The sequence below is a fragment of the Rissa tridactyla genome, chromosome 2 (genome assembly GCF_028500815.1).
Source record: "Rissa tridactyla isolate bRisTri1 chromosome 2, bRisTri1.patW.cur.20221130, whole genome shotgun sequence".
NCBI classification, from domain to species: domain Eukaryota; kingdom Metazoa; phylum Chordata; class Aves; order Charadriiformes; family Laridae; genus Rissa; species Rissa tridactyla.
In genome coordinates this window covers 135,426,318-135,445,281 of record NC_071467.1, presented here as the reverse complement: position 1 = coordinate 135,445,281, position 18,964 = coordinate 135,426,318, and the positions used below count along the sequence as shown (strand labels likewise).

The window sequence follows — 18,964 nt, the reverse complement described above, 5'->3', positions numbered from 1 at the left end:
GACCTTTGATCCCGAAGCTGGTCACGTTAAGTTCCAGCCCAGGGGCGAGGCCCTGCTGGATACATACTCTGTAGTATCACTTTGTCTGTAGGAGTCTCTTCAAGGCAATTCTCACTTCCTTATTCCTCAGGCTATAGATGACAGGGTTAAACATTGGGGTCACAATTGTGTAAAACAGGGCAAGGTATTTGTCGGTGTCTACAGAATCCCTTGACCGTTGCTTTAAGTACACGACTGTGGCCGAGCCATAGAAGAGCGTCACCACCGAGAGGTGTGAGGAACAGGTGGAAAAGGCTTTGTGTCTGCCCAGAGCTGAAGGTGTTTTCAGAATTGCTCTGATAATTTTAATGTAAGAAATAACTATTAAGGAGAAGGGAAAGATTGCAAATACCAGGATGATGGCGTACAATGTCCCTTGGTTACAGAACGTGTCTGCACAGGCCAGCTCCAGCAGAGGGGGCGCAGCACAGAAGACCTGGTGAAGGTCATGGGATGCACAGAAGGGCAAAGTGAACACCTGGTAGGTCTGTCCTACTTGCACTGGTATGACACCCACCCACGACCCCACCACCAGTCTGATGCAGAGACCCCTCCTCCTGATGAGGGGGTAGCGCAGGGGATCACAGACGGCTATGTAGTGGTCGCAGGCCATGGCAGCCAGGAGAAGGCACTCGATGCTGCCCAGCAAAACCAGGAAATACAGCTGGGCGACACAGCCAAGGCCCTGCTGTGCATTCAGTGAAGTTATTGCAACTGTGGAAGAGAACGAAGGGACATGGGCTGCTTTGTGCGAAGCAACCTGGGGAGGATACAGATGAGTTCTGGAAATTAAGCTCCTGCGGCTCTGCCTGGGCCGTGCCCCTGGGAAGGGAGCGGCGTCACGGCGCAGGCTGCTGCCGCGGCTGCACTCCCATCTCTGCCTTGCTGTGTTTGCCCGGCTGGGCGGATGCCAGGAGACCGGGGGAAAGCGGACAGGAGCTCGGGCTGGTTTGCCAGCCGTGCATAGGATCCTTGGCGAAACGCAGGAAAAGAAAAGGGAGGAAACCTGCCCTGCGCTTTCTGTGCCCAAAAGGGAGGGTGTGACGGTCACTGACAGCCCTTCCTGGCTGTTTCCTGGCTGGATGTGCTAGAGGAGGAAGCGAAGAATCAGGGTGGTGACACGCAGGCTTACAGTGTGAACCTCCTGTAGCGTAGGGAAGGATGCTGTTGTCGCCCACAAAACCTCCCACAAACCCTGTAGGAACAACAGCGAGCACTCTTGACAGGAGTAACCTTAAGCAACCGCTTAGTGGAGTCCACAGTGAATAGCTGCATTGTGAAGGGTTTGGCTCGCCTCTGTTCTCACTGCTGCTTCAGAAAGAAGGATCTCAAGGTAAATGAAGATAAATAGAATTGGTAATATAATAAACCAGACAATGACAAAGAAGTGTTGAGCAACAATCAAAACTCTATGCAGGGACCAAAAGTTTGCTCTCGTGGATACATGCCCATTTCTGGGTTATTTCATTTGTGCAGCCAACTTTATAATACAGAAAAAGACAAAGTGCTGTTTTAGTGACAGAAAACCCTCTATTGTATATCATTTAACCTAAAAATGAATGTATTAGTTATAGCATTTTTTTTTCTGATTGTGAAAATTCCTTTGCTTTATGAATAATACTTAGGTTATCTGTCCTGGTGATAAAGTAATATTTAGTCATTTTTGAGAGAAATCAGCTGGAGAAGCATTTCCTTATTAACACCCCTTGCTGTAGAAGCTGCCACTCTTACCTTCGTTGATTCATTTACCAGCTCAACTAATCCAAGTGGCCTTTCTTTGGTCATACCTATAACTCCTTTTCTTCTTTGTCCTGGGAAGGGCCAAGACATAGGCTCAACCTGCCTACGTGAGGAAGCTGCCTGGTCCGGTCATATAAGAGAGAGTGCAATGTGTAATCGCTGTTAATGGGGAGGCCAGATTCCCAAGCTCCTTCCCTGGCAAATCCGTGCTGGAAAAAGCCTGGTTAAAATTACTCAGGCTGGCATCTTTGGCGCTTAACATCTATGGACTGCATGGAGAAATCAGCCTATAAAGATACATTTTGCACTGTTGTCCTTTATAACTGGTGATAATTTTTTTCCCTGTCATTGAATCTTTCATTGAGTAGGACAAGACTATATGTTATGATATTTTTTTAAATACCTGTCAGTGTGATGCCCTTCCCTCGCCCTGGCAGCCACTGACAGCTGACTCATGATTCTTTCCTAGAGAATGACAGCCTCAAGGTTTTAGTTCCTGTCTTGATTCTGGCTCAAGTTTAGGAAAATATAATTTAAGCTATACAGAAGAATCTTCTAGTGAATAGCTTATCCTTTCTTCCTCTGCTGTCTTCCAAATTCAGTCTTACCTTTGACATTGCTTTATTTCTTTTTTCGCCTCTTAAATAAAGGGAAGATGCAAATATTGTGCAGACAAGGTAACAATGACCAGGAGAACTGAGATGCATGTGCTCTTTTTTAAAACAAATACATCACTCTCGTGTTCTTTAGTATCCAGTCTTTTGCAGTAAATTAACTAATGGTTTAGTAGCATGGGTTGCTAAATTATCATGCCCACCTCTAGTCTCACTTGCTGTCTTACCCAAAAAATGAGTTGAAATATAAAGATGAATTTTAGGTCCATGTGGTATATGTGGTTTTGTCAAAATGAAAAAGAAAAAAAGCAGCTGTAGAAAGGGAATATATTTTTCAAGGTTAATTAATGTGTATTGTGGCTATACTTATGTAAGTTACTTATATAAGTTACGCTTATGTAAGTTACCACTTCTTCACATCAGTTTGTGCCTAAAATTAAAAAAAGAAATCTATACTTTAATTCAGCATCTACTCTTGCCCAGAATTATGACTTCAGCTGTGTAAGCTTTCCTTTTTCTATTAAACAAGCTAATCTCTATCTGCTGTTCTATTCTGGTTGCACAAAGCCTAGCTTATATAGGAGATGAGTTTGAAAATTTTCTGTAATCATTGCATGATAATTGCCTTGGTAACTGGGTGGATAATTAAAGAGATGTTTTTCTCCCCTAAGAGGTGCATAAAGCAGTGATCAAAGCTAATGTATACCAGGAGGACACAGCCTTTCTATATCAATTTTTTTATAAGAAGAAATTATAACCGCCCCCACAATTTAACTGCAGAAACACACAATGTGTTTGATGTTTCATGCAGTAATTTTATAATGTTTTTATAGGCAATAAAATCAGTAATTAAAAATACTACCACCCATTAGAGGAAAGACAACATATTACAAGTATGTACTTAAATTGCATTAAAGCACTTGATGTGTAGGTAAATCACATAGAATGATAGGTCCTCATAGGCTTGTGTACACTCACCTTCAGGTACAAATAGGGAATTCAGTGGATCTGTTCTAATTCAGGCACTTTATGAACATGGTTATTCAGATTTTAGAGTAATACTGCAAGCATAAGAGAAAAAACCCTGGAAGAAAACTTCAAGACTTGGTTGGTAACTAGCTGCACACTGAAGACCAGGGCTCTGCTCTGAGATGATCACTGTTGTCTAAACAGAAGTTAGCTCCATATGTGGTAGATGCAGTGCCATCCCTTTACTCCTCCTGTAGCCCGCCTCGAGCTGTAGTGGCCACTCTGCCTTTAAACATAAGCCTTTCCCCTTAATTTGGACAAGGCCAACAAGCATTTAGCTACTTGATAAACTTCAGATAAGCTTGTAACAACCAAGGGATTATGATTATTGTTTAATTGTGTGTCAAAATGAAGCAAGAAGAACAGTAATAAGACAGCAGCCACTGCAGCTACCGTAGCTTCCCCTCATCTAAGCAGAGCCAGTATTATCTACCAGGAAAACCGCATTTCACTTACATGAAGTACCATGTGAGGGGTATAATGGCCAAGAAGGGGAAATGTGTTCACATCAGCCTAAGTGCTGCTGTTGGGCCCAAATTCCATCCCCCACTAAAGTCCTAGTAAGCCCGGCAACTGGGACCTCTAATTCCTGCTGTTTGTTCCCCATGCCCTGTGTGTCAGTGGACAGGCACTTCAGGGAGGCACCCAGTTTGTGCTGGTTACCTACAGAAGGCATGGGAGCCATAATGATGCCACCCATAATTCCCCTACACCCATATCAGCATGCAAAGCAATCTAGACTTCTATAAACTCAATGCCCTTAGAATTATATTTTTTATTCCAGATTTCATAAATGAGTTTTGCCAATACAGTCAGAATTTATATGCATAAACACATAAGTTGTTTGTTTTTCCCCACACTGTTTTAAATTATTGTAATTATTTTCATGGAAGGTTTTACTTGTTTTTCAACTTTGCTATTTCAAAATGTGGTTATCAGCCTGACATCTTTTTGGCAACTTGCCCCTATAGTCACTCTGTAGTTTGAACATTTCCATGATTTATCAGCATACTGCCACAAACGTATTGAGTCTACATGACTGAAGTATACACACCGAGTAATGCCAAAGAATTTACTGGTACTGGCAATATTTGCTATTGTCAGACTTGGAACCACAGTTTCTTCTTTAAATTAATTTTAACTTTACCTGGACACATGGTAGCTACCATAAGACCTCTAGCACTATAGCTCAAAACTGTTTACCACAAATGTTTCTGGAATTTACTCGTTCTCAAAGACATTGTTACTGCTGGGTTTGTTATGACTCAGTAGAGCATGTTATGAAACTATACAGCACAGGAAGAATTTTCTTTAGCTTTCTTGGTGAGTCATCCTCTAGAAGGACACGTATGCTTTGATTTGTTTCAGTGCAGGAAGGAAAGGCTTTATGCTTTATGCATCGGTTACAAAATTGTGGATGCTCACTTTCATTTATCTTAGCACAATGCCTTTTCCCCCTTAATTTGAAGAATTCAATTAACTAATAGAACACATTTTACAGTCAGAAAGAGTCAGCACTAGTTACTTTGTGCTTATTTTCATTCATATCAGCTGGATAAATGCACCTTCAGTTCCTTGTCCTGCCACATGCTTTTTGTGTGATCTTAACCTGCCTATGTTTTAGTTCCTTCTGTATAAAATTATGGAAAGCTAAGCATCCTTAGCTCCTGCGACTCCCTTCAGGGTAAATAACCAAAGGATCTGTCAGTCTCTTTAATGCTACTCCATGCCCTCGGGCAGCATACCTGCCTGTGGATAACAGTGTTGCCTAATACCTAAGCTGTCTGGTCCTTTGTGCTCCAGAGATGCTCTACAGCTGGGGCTGTACAAATTCCACTCACCATCTGTGTAGTCAACATATTTGGTCAGGAAAGGCAGCCTTGAGGTATCCCTAGTAGTCATGCTTGATGGTGTTGACAGAGAGGATACCACATAAACACTTAAGATAGGGTCACAGTTGCGCTCTTGCCTTCTAGAAGTATGAAAGAATACTTATTAATTTAAAAATCTCTGTGAGACATCAACAAAGTTGTTTCTTGGCGTTTATAAACAACAAAAAAACAAACCCCAAAGCCTTCTTTCCATTTAAAGAAATTGTTCCACATCACATATCTTTAGTTCATGAATGCAGAACAACCCATAATACATTTTCACTGCAGTGTGGCTCCTGGTGTATTAATTTGTTTAGTTAGTAAATAAGAAAGGGCGTTTTTCCAAGGAAGGAAAGATTGAGTTTCCAGGGTGAGGGTACCTGCTCCTCTGAATCTTTGAATTCCCTTTTGGGAACTCATTGTGGGATTTAGGAATTTTTGTCTTTTTTTTTGTCAAGGTTGAGAGGATACGAATTAATGAGAACTACAGCCACTGGGGCCACGAGGGAGTATTTCTTTCAGTTAGGGTGAGAGAGCTCCTCTGTGGGCATGTAGATGTGAAAACATTTGATAACAGTAACACATATTGTATGTGGAGTTGTCTTCCAAGCAAAGCAGTGCAGGACTGGGAGATGCGGGCTCTTGTTCCACTCTTCCGGTCCTCTCACACAAATGCTCAAGAGCTGTGTAAAATCGCAGCCCCACCTGCTTGAAGCAAAAAATACCTGAGCAGATCAAGGCTCCTTTTCTCCCTGTCCTGTACGGTACACCTCACCTTAGGGTGTAGGTTCTTCTCCAGGCAGTCACTCTCCTCTTCCCTGTATGTGAACGTAAGCAATGAAGCCAGTGGTTTGTACATATCCATGAACTCAGCTCTCCCCAGCTGGCTGGGTGCTAAATAGCAGGGTGGGTTCATGTGTGCCAACCCTTTACAAACAATCACTTGGGGAGTTGCAGCCAGGGTGTGAAAAGCAATAATGAGTGATCCTCAGTGTGCACAGAAAGGTAACAGCAGACACAGTAGATCTTTCTGAAGCATTTTTAGGCTCTTTCCTGAAGCAATAACGAAGTCTAAGCATCAAAAAAAACCCCCGAGGAGTGTTGTCTCATGAGCACTATAACCTTGAAAAATTATCGTATGTGATTTCTTCCCTCTTTTTCACAGGTCACACTTAGACACATGAGGGAGGCTCTAGAGAGTTGGAGGTTGGTCTCCTCTCCTAAGTAACGAGCTAGAGGACAAGAGGAAATGGCCTCAAGTTGCACCAGGGGAGGTTTAGATTAGATATTAAGAAAAATTTCTACATCAAGTTGGACTCAATGATCTGAAAGATCCCTTCCAACCTAGACAATTCTATGACTCTATAATTCTAAAAAAGGTAACTTGATGAACACCTACTTAAGAACAGCTGGAGTTGGAATTACAGGGAATTATCATGTTGTGTTTGATATGCCAATGTGAACTAAAGGATGATTCTGCTGTATTTGAGTTCTTTCTTATTATGCAAAGATATGGGAAGCAGTGGTTTTTGTGTGTCTTCTCTTATTCTAAAGGGATCAGGGATCAGCAAATATCTGATACCTCTTAAAAGAAAATTATCTGCTGAAATAGACCCACTTTTAGTGGGACCAGTGGGTCACTTACTTTACAATACACAGTAGCAACCTGAGATGGTAAGTGATGAATAGCATCAGCACCTCGAACAGCAAGGAAAAGGTATGAATACACAGATTGCAAATTCTGGAGGTTTTTCTGGTGGAAGAATAAATATTCCTCCCTTTCTGATTGGTATTTTTTGACTTTTTAATGGCCATGGAGACTTTTTCTTTCCACCTGACTTCTACTGTGGATCTTTGCATCCATTTGTACAAATAAGAAACAAAAGGAAGCAGACCAGTGACTTGGCCGATTCTGCGGAGGACACCTCAGCATTTGGAAATTTCTCTGTGTCAGCCTTTGGAAATTTCTCTGTGTCAGCCTTTGGCAAGAACACATGTAGCACATGAAACAATCCAAAGTATATCAGTCTTATTCTGCAAGTTCAAGTTACTTTTGTGTTTTGAATGCTGAGGTGTCCCACAGTCTCTTACCTCAATAGTACACAAAGATATGGTGGCTTTTCTTTTGTTCTGGTGAAGCGCAAATATTTGCACACGGGAAAATGTTTTAGCTCTGCAGAGCAATACATCAGCCATCTGCCTAGAAAAGGCAACGCCTTTCTGCACCGGGACGGATGCATAGGGGAGGATCCTGTTCTGTCAGTTCTCAGATTCCTGTGCCTCGCCTCATTGACGTTAAGTCCACGTTTGTTTGACTACCCTTGGTCTGATTACAACAGATAAGTCCAGACAGTAAAATAGGCATGGATATGTGAACAAGTGGCAATAAAGTTTGCTTCCCAGAACATGTCGTGTTCATAGCAAAGGCAGAACTCAGAGAAGTCTTTTATACAAAACAGGGCTTCCACAGGTGATGCTATATTATGTTCCTATTTATATTGGCATCCATACATAGAGTATACAGGTTACAAATTCTGTAAAAGCATACAGTCTACACAGGTAGGCTCTCTCAGCTATTGGTCCTTACATTGTGACTGGATTTATTCTGTGTAAAACAACTTCTGCTCTCACATTCCCATTTTCAGTGTTTTATTCTCTTCCTTCAGCTCTAACCCAAACAGCAGAGGTGAAATAAACCTGGTTGGTTTAGTTCCAGTTAACCAAGGAACAAAAGGAACGGTTTCCCATTCTTTCTTAAGAGAGGGAAGTAGAGAGCGTGAATACAAATCTGCCCACTAATATTGCGAATAAAGCTGTGCGGCACACAAGCGGGCAAGAAGGGAAGAAAAGAGGGAGTAGTGTCTCGTGCCATTCATTTCAGAGGAAAAAAGGGGAAAGAATCATGTTGTGTCTGTCATTGCACAGGCTACAGGCTTATTTTATACCAGAGCAATGAGACTTTAATGAGATCTGAGTTTCTGTTCCCTCAAGAGAGATATTACCTGGCAAAATAATCCTCAAAGAGGAGAAGGCAGAAAGATAGTAGCAGTTCTAAAATTAAGGATGAATGTTGAACTAAGCTGTGAACAGAAAATACGTGTGCAACACACAGGGTGGTTTTACCTGAATATCTAGCTCCACCAAAAGGACTGGATCTGAATCTTTAAGAATCACAAAGATTTAGTCCCATTTCTCAATGCTATGGCTGAGAACAGATTTCACCCTGGTACCTATGGGGATCTGAGAAGGGAAAGAAGAAGGTGAAATACCCTTTAGTCACTTTGCAAAGTAGATCTCATCAGACACAGAGGAATTCATGTGTCTGTGACGTTTCTGGAAAATGGCTGCTGTCTGCTTGGATGAGTCATTTGTCAAAGCTGTTGAAACCTCCTGCAGTGCAAAATACTGTTCTAGGTTACAGATTCAACCAGTATCAATAATACCTTTGGCAATTAATCCAGATTTTCTTCAAATGTTACAGTAACATGCGTTGCATTGTAGATATTAAGGCTAACTTTCATTTGAGAATGAAAGCAGTGATCATTGTATTCTGTAAATTTTGTTATTTATAATATAGCTTTTTTTGCTTTTGCAATTTTGCTCCAGCCAGTTAAACTAGCAGGTCTTGTTTCCTATTCACTGAAAGTAGTGACTTACATTTTTAGCTGATAATTCTCTAAAGTAGTTAAGTTATAAATCCAGCCAAATAATCCCACTGAGTTCAGACTACTGACTTCACAGAATGGTTGAGGATGGAAGGGATCTCAGGAGGTCACTTTGTCCAACCCCCAGCTCAAGCAGGGCCACCTAGAGCCAGTTGCCCAGGTCTGTGTCCAGGGGACTTTGAATATCTCCGAGGATGGAGATGCCATCACCTCCCTGGGCAACCTGTGCCAGTGCTTGGTCACCTTCACAGTAAAAAGAGTTTCCTGATGTTCAGACGGAACCTCACGTGTTTCAGTTTGTGCCCATTGACTCTGGTTCTGTCACTGGGCACCGCTGAAAAGAGCCTGTCTCAGTCCTCTTTTCACCCTCCCTTCAGGTATTTATATACACTAATAAGATCCCCCCGAGCCTTCTCTTACAGAGCTGCATTGATGTGACATTAGACTGTGTTTGTAGCTTCCCTCTCGTTAGTATAGTAATGTATTAACATTTCAGTGTGAAGAGTGACAGCCATCAGCACAAAAAGGACATCATCCCTGGGTTTGGGCTGCATATACGTGCATGTATCTACTTAACAGGAAAGAAGAGATGAGAAAGTGCTGATCTACTGTATAATCCTATAGGATCCCTCGGCATATTTATGCTCTTCAGCATTTGTATGTGTGAGGAAGCCCTTCTTTTACTGAAAGGCTGATGGAATATCTGGACTGACAAGGGTAATCCATGAAAGCAGTCTTTTATGGTAGACACTGCCATCTTTGCAATTAATGTAATAGTAGTAGTAAACAAGGAAACAAGAATACCCTGGACAAAGGTGTTCTTGCTAGAGTTAAAGGGAGGACAACAGGTTTGTTTTGCAGCTGCATTCCAGTTCTGAAACGGAAAGTTTTTGTTTCACACTGGAATGAAAGCATAGCCATGCAAATACTTCCATAAGTGCAGCCTTCCCTCAAATATCCATCCAGAGCCTGGAACCTTACTCTTCTGAATCTTTAGTAGGTGAAGCAGGCTTTGGCTAATAGTGTAACTATCCCACAGCTGATTTCCTGCCTGAGCAGAGGTTGTTTCAAGCCAATGTCTCCCGTGATTTTGGCTGATGTTGAAAGTGAACGCAAAGAGGGAAAAAAATTCCCTGCTGTATGACAGCAAAGACCCACCACTTTCTGCTTAACCTTTTGGTAATAGTATGAATCTACCATACTTCAGCATTTCTGATTTTGTGCTGTGCTTCTCTCCAAAGTAAATCTTCTCTCAACCCTACTTTGAAAGTGCTGCCATGACTGTCCTCTGCCGTCTCTGGCAGCTAGCTCACGTCCCTTTCTCATGAACACTTCTGGCATGCTCAAAAGAGCTTATGCCCACAGACCGGGAAATGTTGCCAAATCTGGAATAGGTACGGACATAAAAGAGTGGAGCTAAACCCAGCTCAAAGGAATGTGATTACCAATTCAATTTTGTTTCTAGCATTTTCCAACAGGTTACAAAATAATTTAATTGATTATGAACACAGTATACTGTTAATAACTAATACAAGATTTATTTTTTTTTCTCTTAGTCTACAGGTCACTTATCACCACTCTGTTGGAATATACTCTTATATCCAAATTTTACATAGTTAGACATAGACAGGCACAATATAACTCGGTCATGACAAATTACTACCAAGTATTGTAAATTAGCAAAGCTGCCCTGAAAAGATCCTTCCTCCATCTATTATATGTGTATTTAGGGAGCATCATAGGAAACAGCAGGTAGCACAAACAAGTGACATGGCTGCTTTGCACATAACATAATGTATGTGCATTTACTGTGGGTGAATCACTTACTGTCTTACTCTAATGAAAGCACATTGCTGGGTTAACAATCTATTTCAGCTGACTTCAGCTTTTTACTGGAAACAGGCATCTGCCCTTGCATACAGTGATCCTGGGGAAATGTTGTGAAGACTTTGTATATACAGATCGCCTCACTAAGCTGCCACCATGATGACTGGGTTGGGGTGCTACAGAAAAAGAGGGGATGACCTAGGATGAGCTTCACATGACTCAAGTGCTGTTTAAATGAAAAGAGCTAGGACAAGCCTACTCATTTTTCCCATACCAGACTTTACAGGCATCACTTAGCCTCGGGATTGGAGTCCTGGGCTATCTCCTTCCACCTCTCTTCCTTCATCGTATCTTTAGCATAGCAAAACCTGTAGTTGCTGTTTGATGATTATCACCTCACCTAAACCACACGCTCAGTGTGAAGTATCTGTTCTGTTTTCAGCTATCAGAATGATAGTTAAAGAATTATACAGAAGAAAGCTAAGCTGAGATTACTGTTTGGTTTGGTTTTTTTTTCTATATAACCTATTCCAAAAGCTATAGGAAGAGCCTTTCTGTCTGATTTGCCAGCTGTTTCTTTTCCTTTAATGAGAAATAAGTGCATAAAGCAGAGGTACACTAATGACTTACAAATTTCTTGCAATAAAAATAAAAATTAGGAGCCAATATGCAACTATTAACTTATATAATAAATTGCAAATAGACAGCAAAAAGCTTGGTTATAACTCTTGCTCAGAAGTCATATCTGACTTAACAAAGTCATAGTTGGATTGATAAAATACAGCTCAAAATTGCTGCACCTTAACCCATCACTTTCAGTTATTCAGATAACTAATTTCAAAGTGGTTAATTTCTCTTCTTGTTTTCCAAATGGACGTGATAGTGCTTCTATGTTTGTTCTTCAAATTGTACATACAAATTTCTTATGAAACCTGACCAAAGCCACTTGGTAAGAGTTCAAAATGCTGGTAGAGACAGAGAGGTTAACTAAAATATTTTAAATTTTTACGTTTCCTAATGCAGCTTCACCTCGCAGAGGCTATGGTTATTTCACTGTTGCTGGTTACAGTTCTGTCTGAATGAGTCGTAGTGCTTTCTTCATGTTCTCTATTACTGAAAGAAAAATAAATAAGAACTGTAAAAATGTACTTAAATGGCGTTTGTACAATTAAAAAATCCACCTTGTTTGGTTACTAAATTGTTCACATTGAATTAATTTATGGTCACACATTATATTTTAGAGCATTCTATTGTTAAAATTCTGGCATTGATACTAAAGCAGAAAGTAAAAAGTTTCATGAATCGAAGTGTTTAACCTAAAGGGATTTGACAAGACTCCTTTCAACTCCCTTATTTCTCAACACCAAGCCTGGTAATCAGACGTGACATGCATATTTGTGGTGAGATACTGCATTGGTGTCAGATAGAAGGTATAGAGAAAGGACTAGCTCAGCCTGAAAAATCACATTCCTTTCTGAAATATGGGTGTTAGGTGGTACCCGGGTAACCACCAGCATTTCTTTTCTGATTCCCTCCCACCACTGGCTTTTTACATTGCGCAGCTCGATACCTTTGAGCACAGTGACTTTCACCATTCTCCAACAAACTGCTCAGATCTTGATCCTGAAAGTTCTCACCCGTGATCTTTCAACTTGTCTTACCTGAGTAGTCCCAATAAATTTAATGGGACAATAGGTGTGTTTTGCTAGAACAGGTTACTATAATTTATTGCAAATGCTCACATACAATCCTTATTCATTACTTTGAGATCTTAACAGGTTCTCAAGCACAAGTGATTGGGATGGGGTCTATCTGGCTGTTTACAAAGTGAAATGCAAAGTAACCCAACGAAGGGGGCACTTACAGAATGGTATGTCTTGTGGTTCGTAAGTGTAAAGCCGGTTGGAGTATCTTCCTGTGATATCTGCTCTGACTGTGAGAGATGGGTCTGAAAAAGTAATGGCATTACACACTGCTTTCCATTCCTACAACGGCTGAGGGCGATGTGGGTGGTGCTGCTTCGGCAGCCCTGTTTCTGGGGTGTTCCGATTTCACTGATGAGGCAATTACGAGGCCGTTACACTCTGTTCCAACCAACTCCTCTTGGAGAAATCCTGAACAAAAGCTAATGCTCGTTTTTATATTATGCAGCTATTTTTAAGTGATAAATTACACATGCATTTCATTCATATTTAAAGAAAAATATCCTGTTTTACAAGCTCTGGGGTTACATCAGGGGAGGCCAGTTTTGACTGGGTGCACATGTAGTGACGGTCATGTGTACCTAATGCATGACTTACCCAGAGCCTTCAGAATGAAAATCTTGTGATTCTTAATGTTTCCATCATAGGAGCAAGTTGTTGTGGACATCTCTTCTCCCAGTTCCCCTTCCAAGCTTTGTGTTAACTACCTCACTCCTGTTACTACATTGCTCTCTGGCTGAGCGTGGGCTTCATCTCACCTCACTTCAGATGCCACCACAGAGCTGGTCGCTGTAGGCTCCCTGTACAGTCAGTGGACAGGAACAGGCACTCTGGGGCATGACTAATTTGATCTATTCCAGAAGTCAGCTTTATGATGGGATAAATCATTCCTTAGTTGCCACTGACTGATGGCTTGCTTATAATGTCCACACTGTAGGCATTCAGTTGGATATTTGACTGTTTTCAGTAAACTTAGTCTTATAACAGCACTAGCAAGAAGCACAGAGAGCAAAAGCCCAGATGGTAGTAGATGTTTAAGCATCTTGCCCCCAAGCACAAATTAGGTACCCTCCAGAACATATCTGTAACCTGAGGAAGCTTACGAGGGTCAAAGCCTGCGACAGAGGGAGAACTGAACTCAGGTGTGCCAAGTTGCAGACTAATGCCATGGTAAGGATAAATTTTGAGCTATTTTCTTTTTGCAAAGTGAACCATTTTGATGTCTTCAAAGGAGGACGCTGGCATACATTCAGATATCACAACTTTGAAGTTACATAAATATGGTACATACCTACAAACATGATTCGTGGCACGTATTGTCCATCAGGTGACAAGTTTTTATCTGTGGTTTCATGCTGGCAGAGAAATTAAAGCTAGTTATTAAAATATTTCTGTAAATTTTGCTGAAGTAGTACCACCAGTCTTGTACCAGAGAAAAAAACTGACAAATATACTACTTGTGTGTATATACCTGTGAGCAAATGCCTGTAACTGAAATGCCAGAGATATTTAGCTAAAAGGACATGAAAAAGCAAGACAAAGAAAGACAAACACAGGCCAAAAAAAGATGCCAGCCAAACCGCCCCAAACCCTTCATACCATGAGATTCAGCATAACGAAGTTATTTTGGGCCATTTCCTGTATCTCTTCATTTTCTGCAAAAGCTTTCTTCAGTGCTAGAAAAGACATGATCATTTTGAAGTCCATCTCAAACACTGCCTTTCCTTCTGCGTTTGGGCACCGTGTTGGCCGGAGACTGGCCACATTGTTCCTGTCTCTGCTGATTGACATTCCTGAGGAGACACTTAAGGGCTCTATCACTGCTTTTTGGGTTTTTTGACCCACGTCAGTACAACCTCCTGGCTATGAAAATGGAAGCTCTCTTCTGTTACTTATGAAGCCTGTCATCTCAAGGGATACCATGTCTCAGCTTGACAAAAGTTCATTATTCTCAGAAAATTCTTATTAGATCGATTTCAGCAGCCCTGTCCTTGTCTCCTTCTTTAGTTACCAGTTCAGGGGAGCCTAACAATATTAAATCTGTTCAATGAGTCAGTAGCAAATCTGTGTCTCTTAATTTAAACTGACGAGTGCTGCGTTAGGGATAGCAGGGCAGCAGCACTGAGTATTTTTCATGTTCTTTGTTGGGTAGTTTCATAGTGGAGTTTTTGTGAATAACAGTAATAAATCTTTAACTTTTCAAATACATTTTCATTTACCTATTTCTTTAAATAATTTTCAGTAAGTGCAAGGTAAATATGTAGATAGGTGCAGTTTCTTATAAAAATATTCACAAAATTTTAACACTCAAAAAATCAAAATTACCTTGGCAGTATTGACAGTCTTCCAAATGATGAATTACCATCAGTGGCTTGTTACTTTATTAATAATAATAAAACATGTAGTTAGATCATTTAACAAGTATGCAAACAGATCATTTTACTAGCAGACTGGAAAAAACAAATTACATTTAATCTTATGTTAACCCACAGTAAAACCATACAGACATACTGTAAAGAATTACAGGCATTTTGGAGGAAGGGAAAAGAACATAACTCCTTTGTAAAAGAAAGAAATAGAGAAATACAGTTTCTGTATCTAAATAGGTTTTCTGAAGTAAGAGATGCTAGAAGAAAGAAACAACAGAGCCATTGTTCCCAGTTAGTATATAATCAAACTGAAGAGGTATTTAATATCGCTTAAATGTGAATGATCTTAATGAGCTGGAATAAAAGGATTTTTATAAAATTGTGTTTATCATCGAATACTTCCCATGAAAATTTTCATGTTTTTTAAGATTTCTTGAACAGATACAGAATAATTCTTTTTTTTAATGTAAATAGTTTGGTAAAGTATGAGAATTTTATGGTTTTGGATGTCAAAACATAAAATAATTCTGTGCATTTTCTCTTGTATTTTTTTAAACTACTGTTACTGTTCAGCAAATCACTTACTAATGCTTGATCTGCTATCACTGTCAAAAATTGTTCAGATCCTAGCCATTTTCAGATGGGGTACATGGAAATTAATTCCCTTTTATTTTAAAAATAATTTGCCTTCAATTTAACACTAGCTCATGCTACACTATTATGATCTAAAATGAACTATAAAAGAGATTTAAATAAGTGTTGTTATGAATTCTCAGATACATTTTCAGCTGAGTCCCAGAGAAGATTCAAACTGGAACTTTCATTTCTACCAAGATAGTGAGAAACTGTGGCTACATCATGCACATCTGCCAACTAACAAAGTGTTGGGGAAAATGTCAGGGGCAGTAGATCACCACGCAAGACCAAATGTAACTGATTTCCAGCTGTTGATTAAGGAAGAAATCAGAGGTACACGATCTTAAAAAAACCCACAACAGATGTATTTTTAAAATCGTAATCATTTATCATTGCTTAGTCAAATGACAATACCACTGTTGTGACAAATAAATGATAATGTTAAACTACCAGCCCGTGATGTTGCTTCAGAGTCATAAGACCCCTACAATGGCTTTTATTTATAGACACAAAATCTGTTTTATTTAACCAAGTGGTCTGCAGTGCAGGTGTCATGGTGTTTCTTTATTCTGTTTCATTATAGTGTATTCAGGCATGACTAGTCAACAACTTTGTCTTTCAAACTATTTTTTAATCTCTTACCTTTTTTTTGCTTGATAAAGCCCTTCTTCGTAAGTTTGTACCCAGGTAATTTCATCTCCCCACCCTAGAAATATAACAAAATCATTAATGGGTGGCCAGGCAAGTAACTCATAACAAATTCCTTTTTCTTGTATTTATCAGTAGTTGTACACAAATAGGATTTGGAGGTTTTAGTCAAAGGTTCCCAAACATTGTGGATTTGCTAATTCTACATGTCCTGATAGGTACACTGGAAGATTTAAAAAAACGAAACTAACAAAACCCCAAAAAACATTCAGCTGGTTGCATATCCAGTTCACGTCCTTTGACAAATCTGCTAGATATCTTCCTAAATACTCAGAGGGCCTTAAATACACAGCCAGATCCTTTCTGTTGTCTGCTCTGTGTTTCATGTAGACCATGGGGCTTAATGAGAAAGTTGGCTTATAAAAAAGAGAAAAAGAAAATATGACAGTCCAATAAGATCAACTTTAATATAAATGTTGTTAGGACAGTCTTGGGTTATAAACTTAACTCCCAAGTAATGAATTTCAATCCCTGAAGTTGCAAGTACTTCATTTAATTAAATAATTTAATAAAAGAATGGCTGCTAAACAAAAATCTCCACCGAAACAAAATCCTAATGAATCATCAGCTTCATAGCTCATCCATAGCCGGTGATACGCTGATCTCAAAAAGCAAAATGTCCCGTTGGTTTCCTGCCTTTAGATCCCAAAGACTCCAGCCCCTGTGTAGTAGGCAGTGTTGTTCCATTCATGACATCCCTCGTGGGAATTGCAGAACAGCTTCTGGATCTGGACCAGGTTAAGGCTCTCTTTCTTCTGCGTTGTCTGGGTGGTGCTTGGACCAGCCCTGGTTAAGCAGAGATTTGCCATTAGCTCCCTCACAGGACAATTGCTTGTGACGCTACTAGGTCATCTCTTCTTTCAGGAGCGTGATTTCGGTTACAGATCTGTCTGGTTGATGGTGGGATTCTGGCATGTTGACCAGTGCGTTCCCAGCCCTGGCTGAAGTCAACTGCTGACGTAGGTAACTGCACAGAGGAGTCAGCAAGGGTCAGGTTTAAGTATTCCCCTTTGATCTGTGAAAATTACAGGTAAAGCACTCAAGGCATCCCAAAAGGCCTGAAATCAGAATTAGAAAACTGACACTTCCCTTCTGTGACTATTTTTTTCAAAATTGCCAGAATTGAAGGGAATTTGTTACCTTTTTATGCATTTAGGCTTAGTGGAAAAAATAAATCCTGATCTAGGCAAGATAGGCAATAGGTACCAGACTGAATATAACCTTTCTGCAGGGGATACCACTTACGAGAATTGATTTGTTATTTCTCTTTGTTTAGTCCAGGTGTTGCATGATTTTGTCAAATGCTCCTGGGCAATCAGTCTCGGATGGGACGTCTGGGACAGGGAGGGCTTTGCCAGTGCTTTGGATGGAAAGACCTCAGAGGTGAGCTGTGGGGTCTACAGGCTCTGCACAGCTTGCAGAAAAGGTCAGCAAGGGAGCTGGGGATTTTTTGGGGGTAAATAGGCCTGAAAGGAGAGGGAAAACGGAGAACAGGAAAAGACCTTGGTAAGCTATTTCTCCGCTTGTATTTCTAAGGATTGATCAGACATAAATAACTTAAAATAAGGTCTGTAGTTAACATACATGTTGGAAATTATGCACCGCAAGGAAGTGAATTATTCACTGCAAAGCATGACTGTGACTATCTGATAAAAAGCAAAAGCAAAAAAAAAAAAGTCACGCAGAAAAACACCACCAGTGCCTCAAACTGTTGTTCTGTGTATAAAAATGGGTCTGTAGAAAAATTGTTTTGTATAAACTGAAGTTATGAAACTGTGTGTCAGTAGTTAGTGTTACCATAACAAAATATCTTTTAACTGGGATATGAAAGAATGTTTTTTCAATGGTAGTCCTACAAGTACATCCTGATTTGAGAAACTCAGTTTAGGTTATTTGCTTCTAGTAGATGGCTGTGAGTTATACAAATTATTCAAGTTATATGAGGCCCTTATACATGTCATTAAGAAAAAAATGATGGAGTGAAACAACATGGAATAAGAAGATGCACTACTTAGAGTGTCCCTTAACACGAGAGAAACACAACCCAGTCAGTATATATGTGCTTTCAAGTTTATTCCAAATAAAAACATTTGCTGACCTATATGGTAAGATAAGGAGGTAACTACATACAGTAAATATACACTACCTCTTGACAGTGTCTGAGGTGCTCGTTTTTCCTTTTTGATTGCCATCGCAAGGTTGGAAGAGACTGCGATTAGCAGGAGAGACAAGGCCAATGTTGAATGGAGCATTGTTTCTTTGAGAAGATCCCTTTCAACACAGCAAGGAAACTGGAAAACAAAGCAACAGCTTTAGCCGCATGGATTTGTCACCTGGTGCACTGTAAATCAATGCCTTAGCGTTATCCTAAAAATCTGTACTACTGAGACAATTTTGGTTATTTCTAGAAACGTGTTTCTTTGTGAGAAAAGTGCAAAATGGAGGTGCTTAATTTTATCATGCAGCGCTTCTTTCAGCTGTCAACGTTAGGCTGCAGGGGACATTTCTCACTACAGTCTGATCCGGAGAACAAAGTTTATTTCAGCTCATTTCTGGGCAGCCAGCATTTGATTCTGATGAACTAGTACAATGTTGTAATACTGCATCATGAGGATTTCAAGACAGTGCTATTAGTTGTTCATTCTGTTAGTTTTTTAATTTCAGTGAAACGTAACAGCTTGGGATCTTTTACGTGCACAGTAGGTTTTTTGGTCAAAAGATGGTATCTTCCTTAATAAGATAAGAAAATTGACAAGTATTTGC

General features: G+C 40.1%; 1 protein-coding gene across 1 annotated transcript; it reads right to left on the bottom strand.

Moving 5' to 3' along the window:
- Nucleotides 1–11,848: 11,848 nt before the first annotated feature.
- Nucleotides 11,849–18,453, bottom strand: AGR3 (anterior gradient 3, protein disulphide isomerase family member). The gene is made up of 7 exons (XM_054192737.1): nucleotides 18,348–18,453; nucleotides 16,136–16,199; nucleotides 14,814–14,866; nucleotides 14,088–14,164; nucleotides 13,780–13,843; nucleotides 12,650–12,733; nucleotides 11,849–11,898 (listed from the first exon to the last, which is right to left on the bottom strand). The coding sequence occupies exons 1-7, from the start codon at nucleotides 18,451–18,453 to the stop codon at nucleotides 11,849–11,851; spliced, it is 498 nt and encodes a 165-aa protein (XP_054048712.1).
- Between the last annotated feature and the right edge of the window lie 511 nt (nucleotides 18,454–18,964).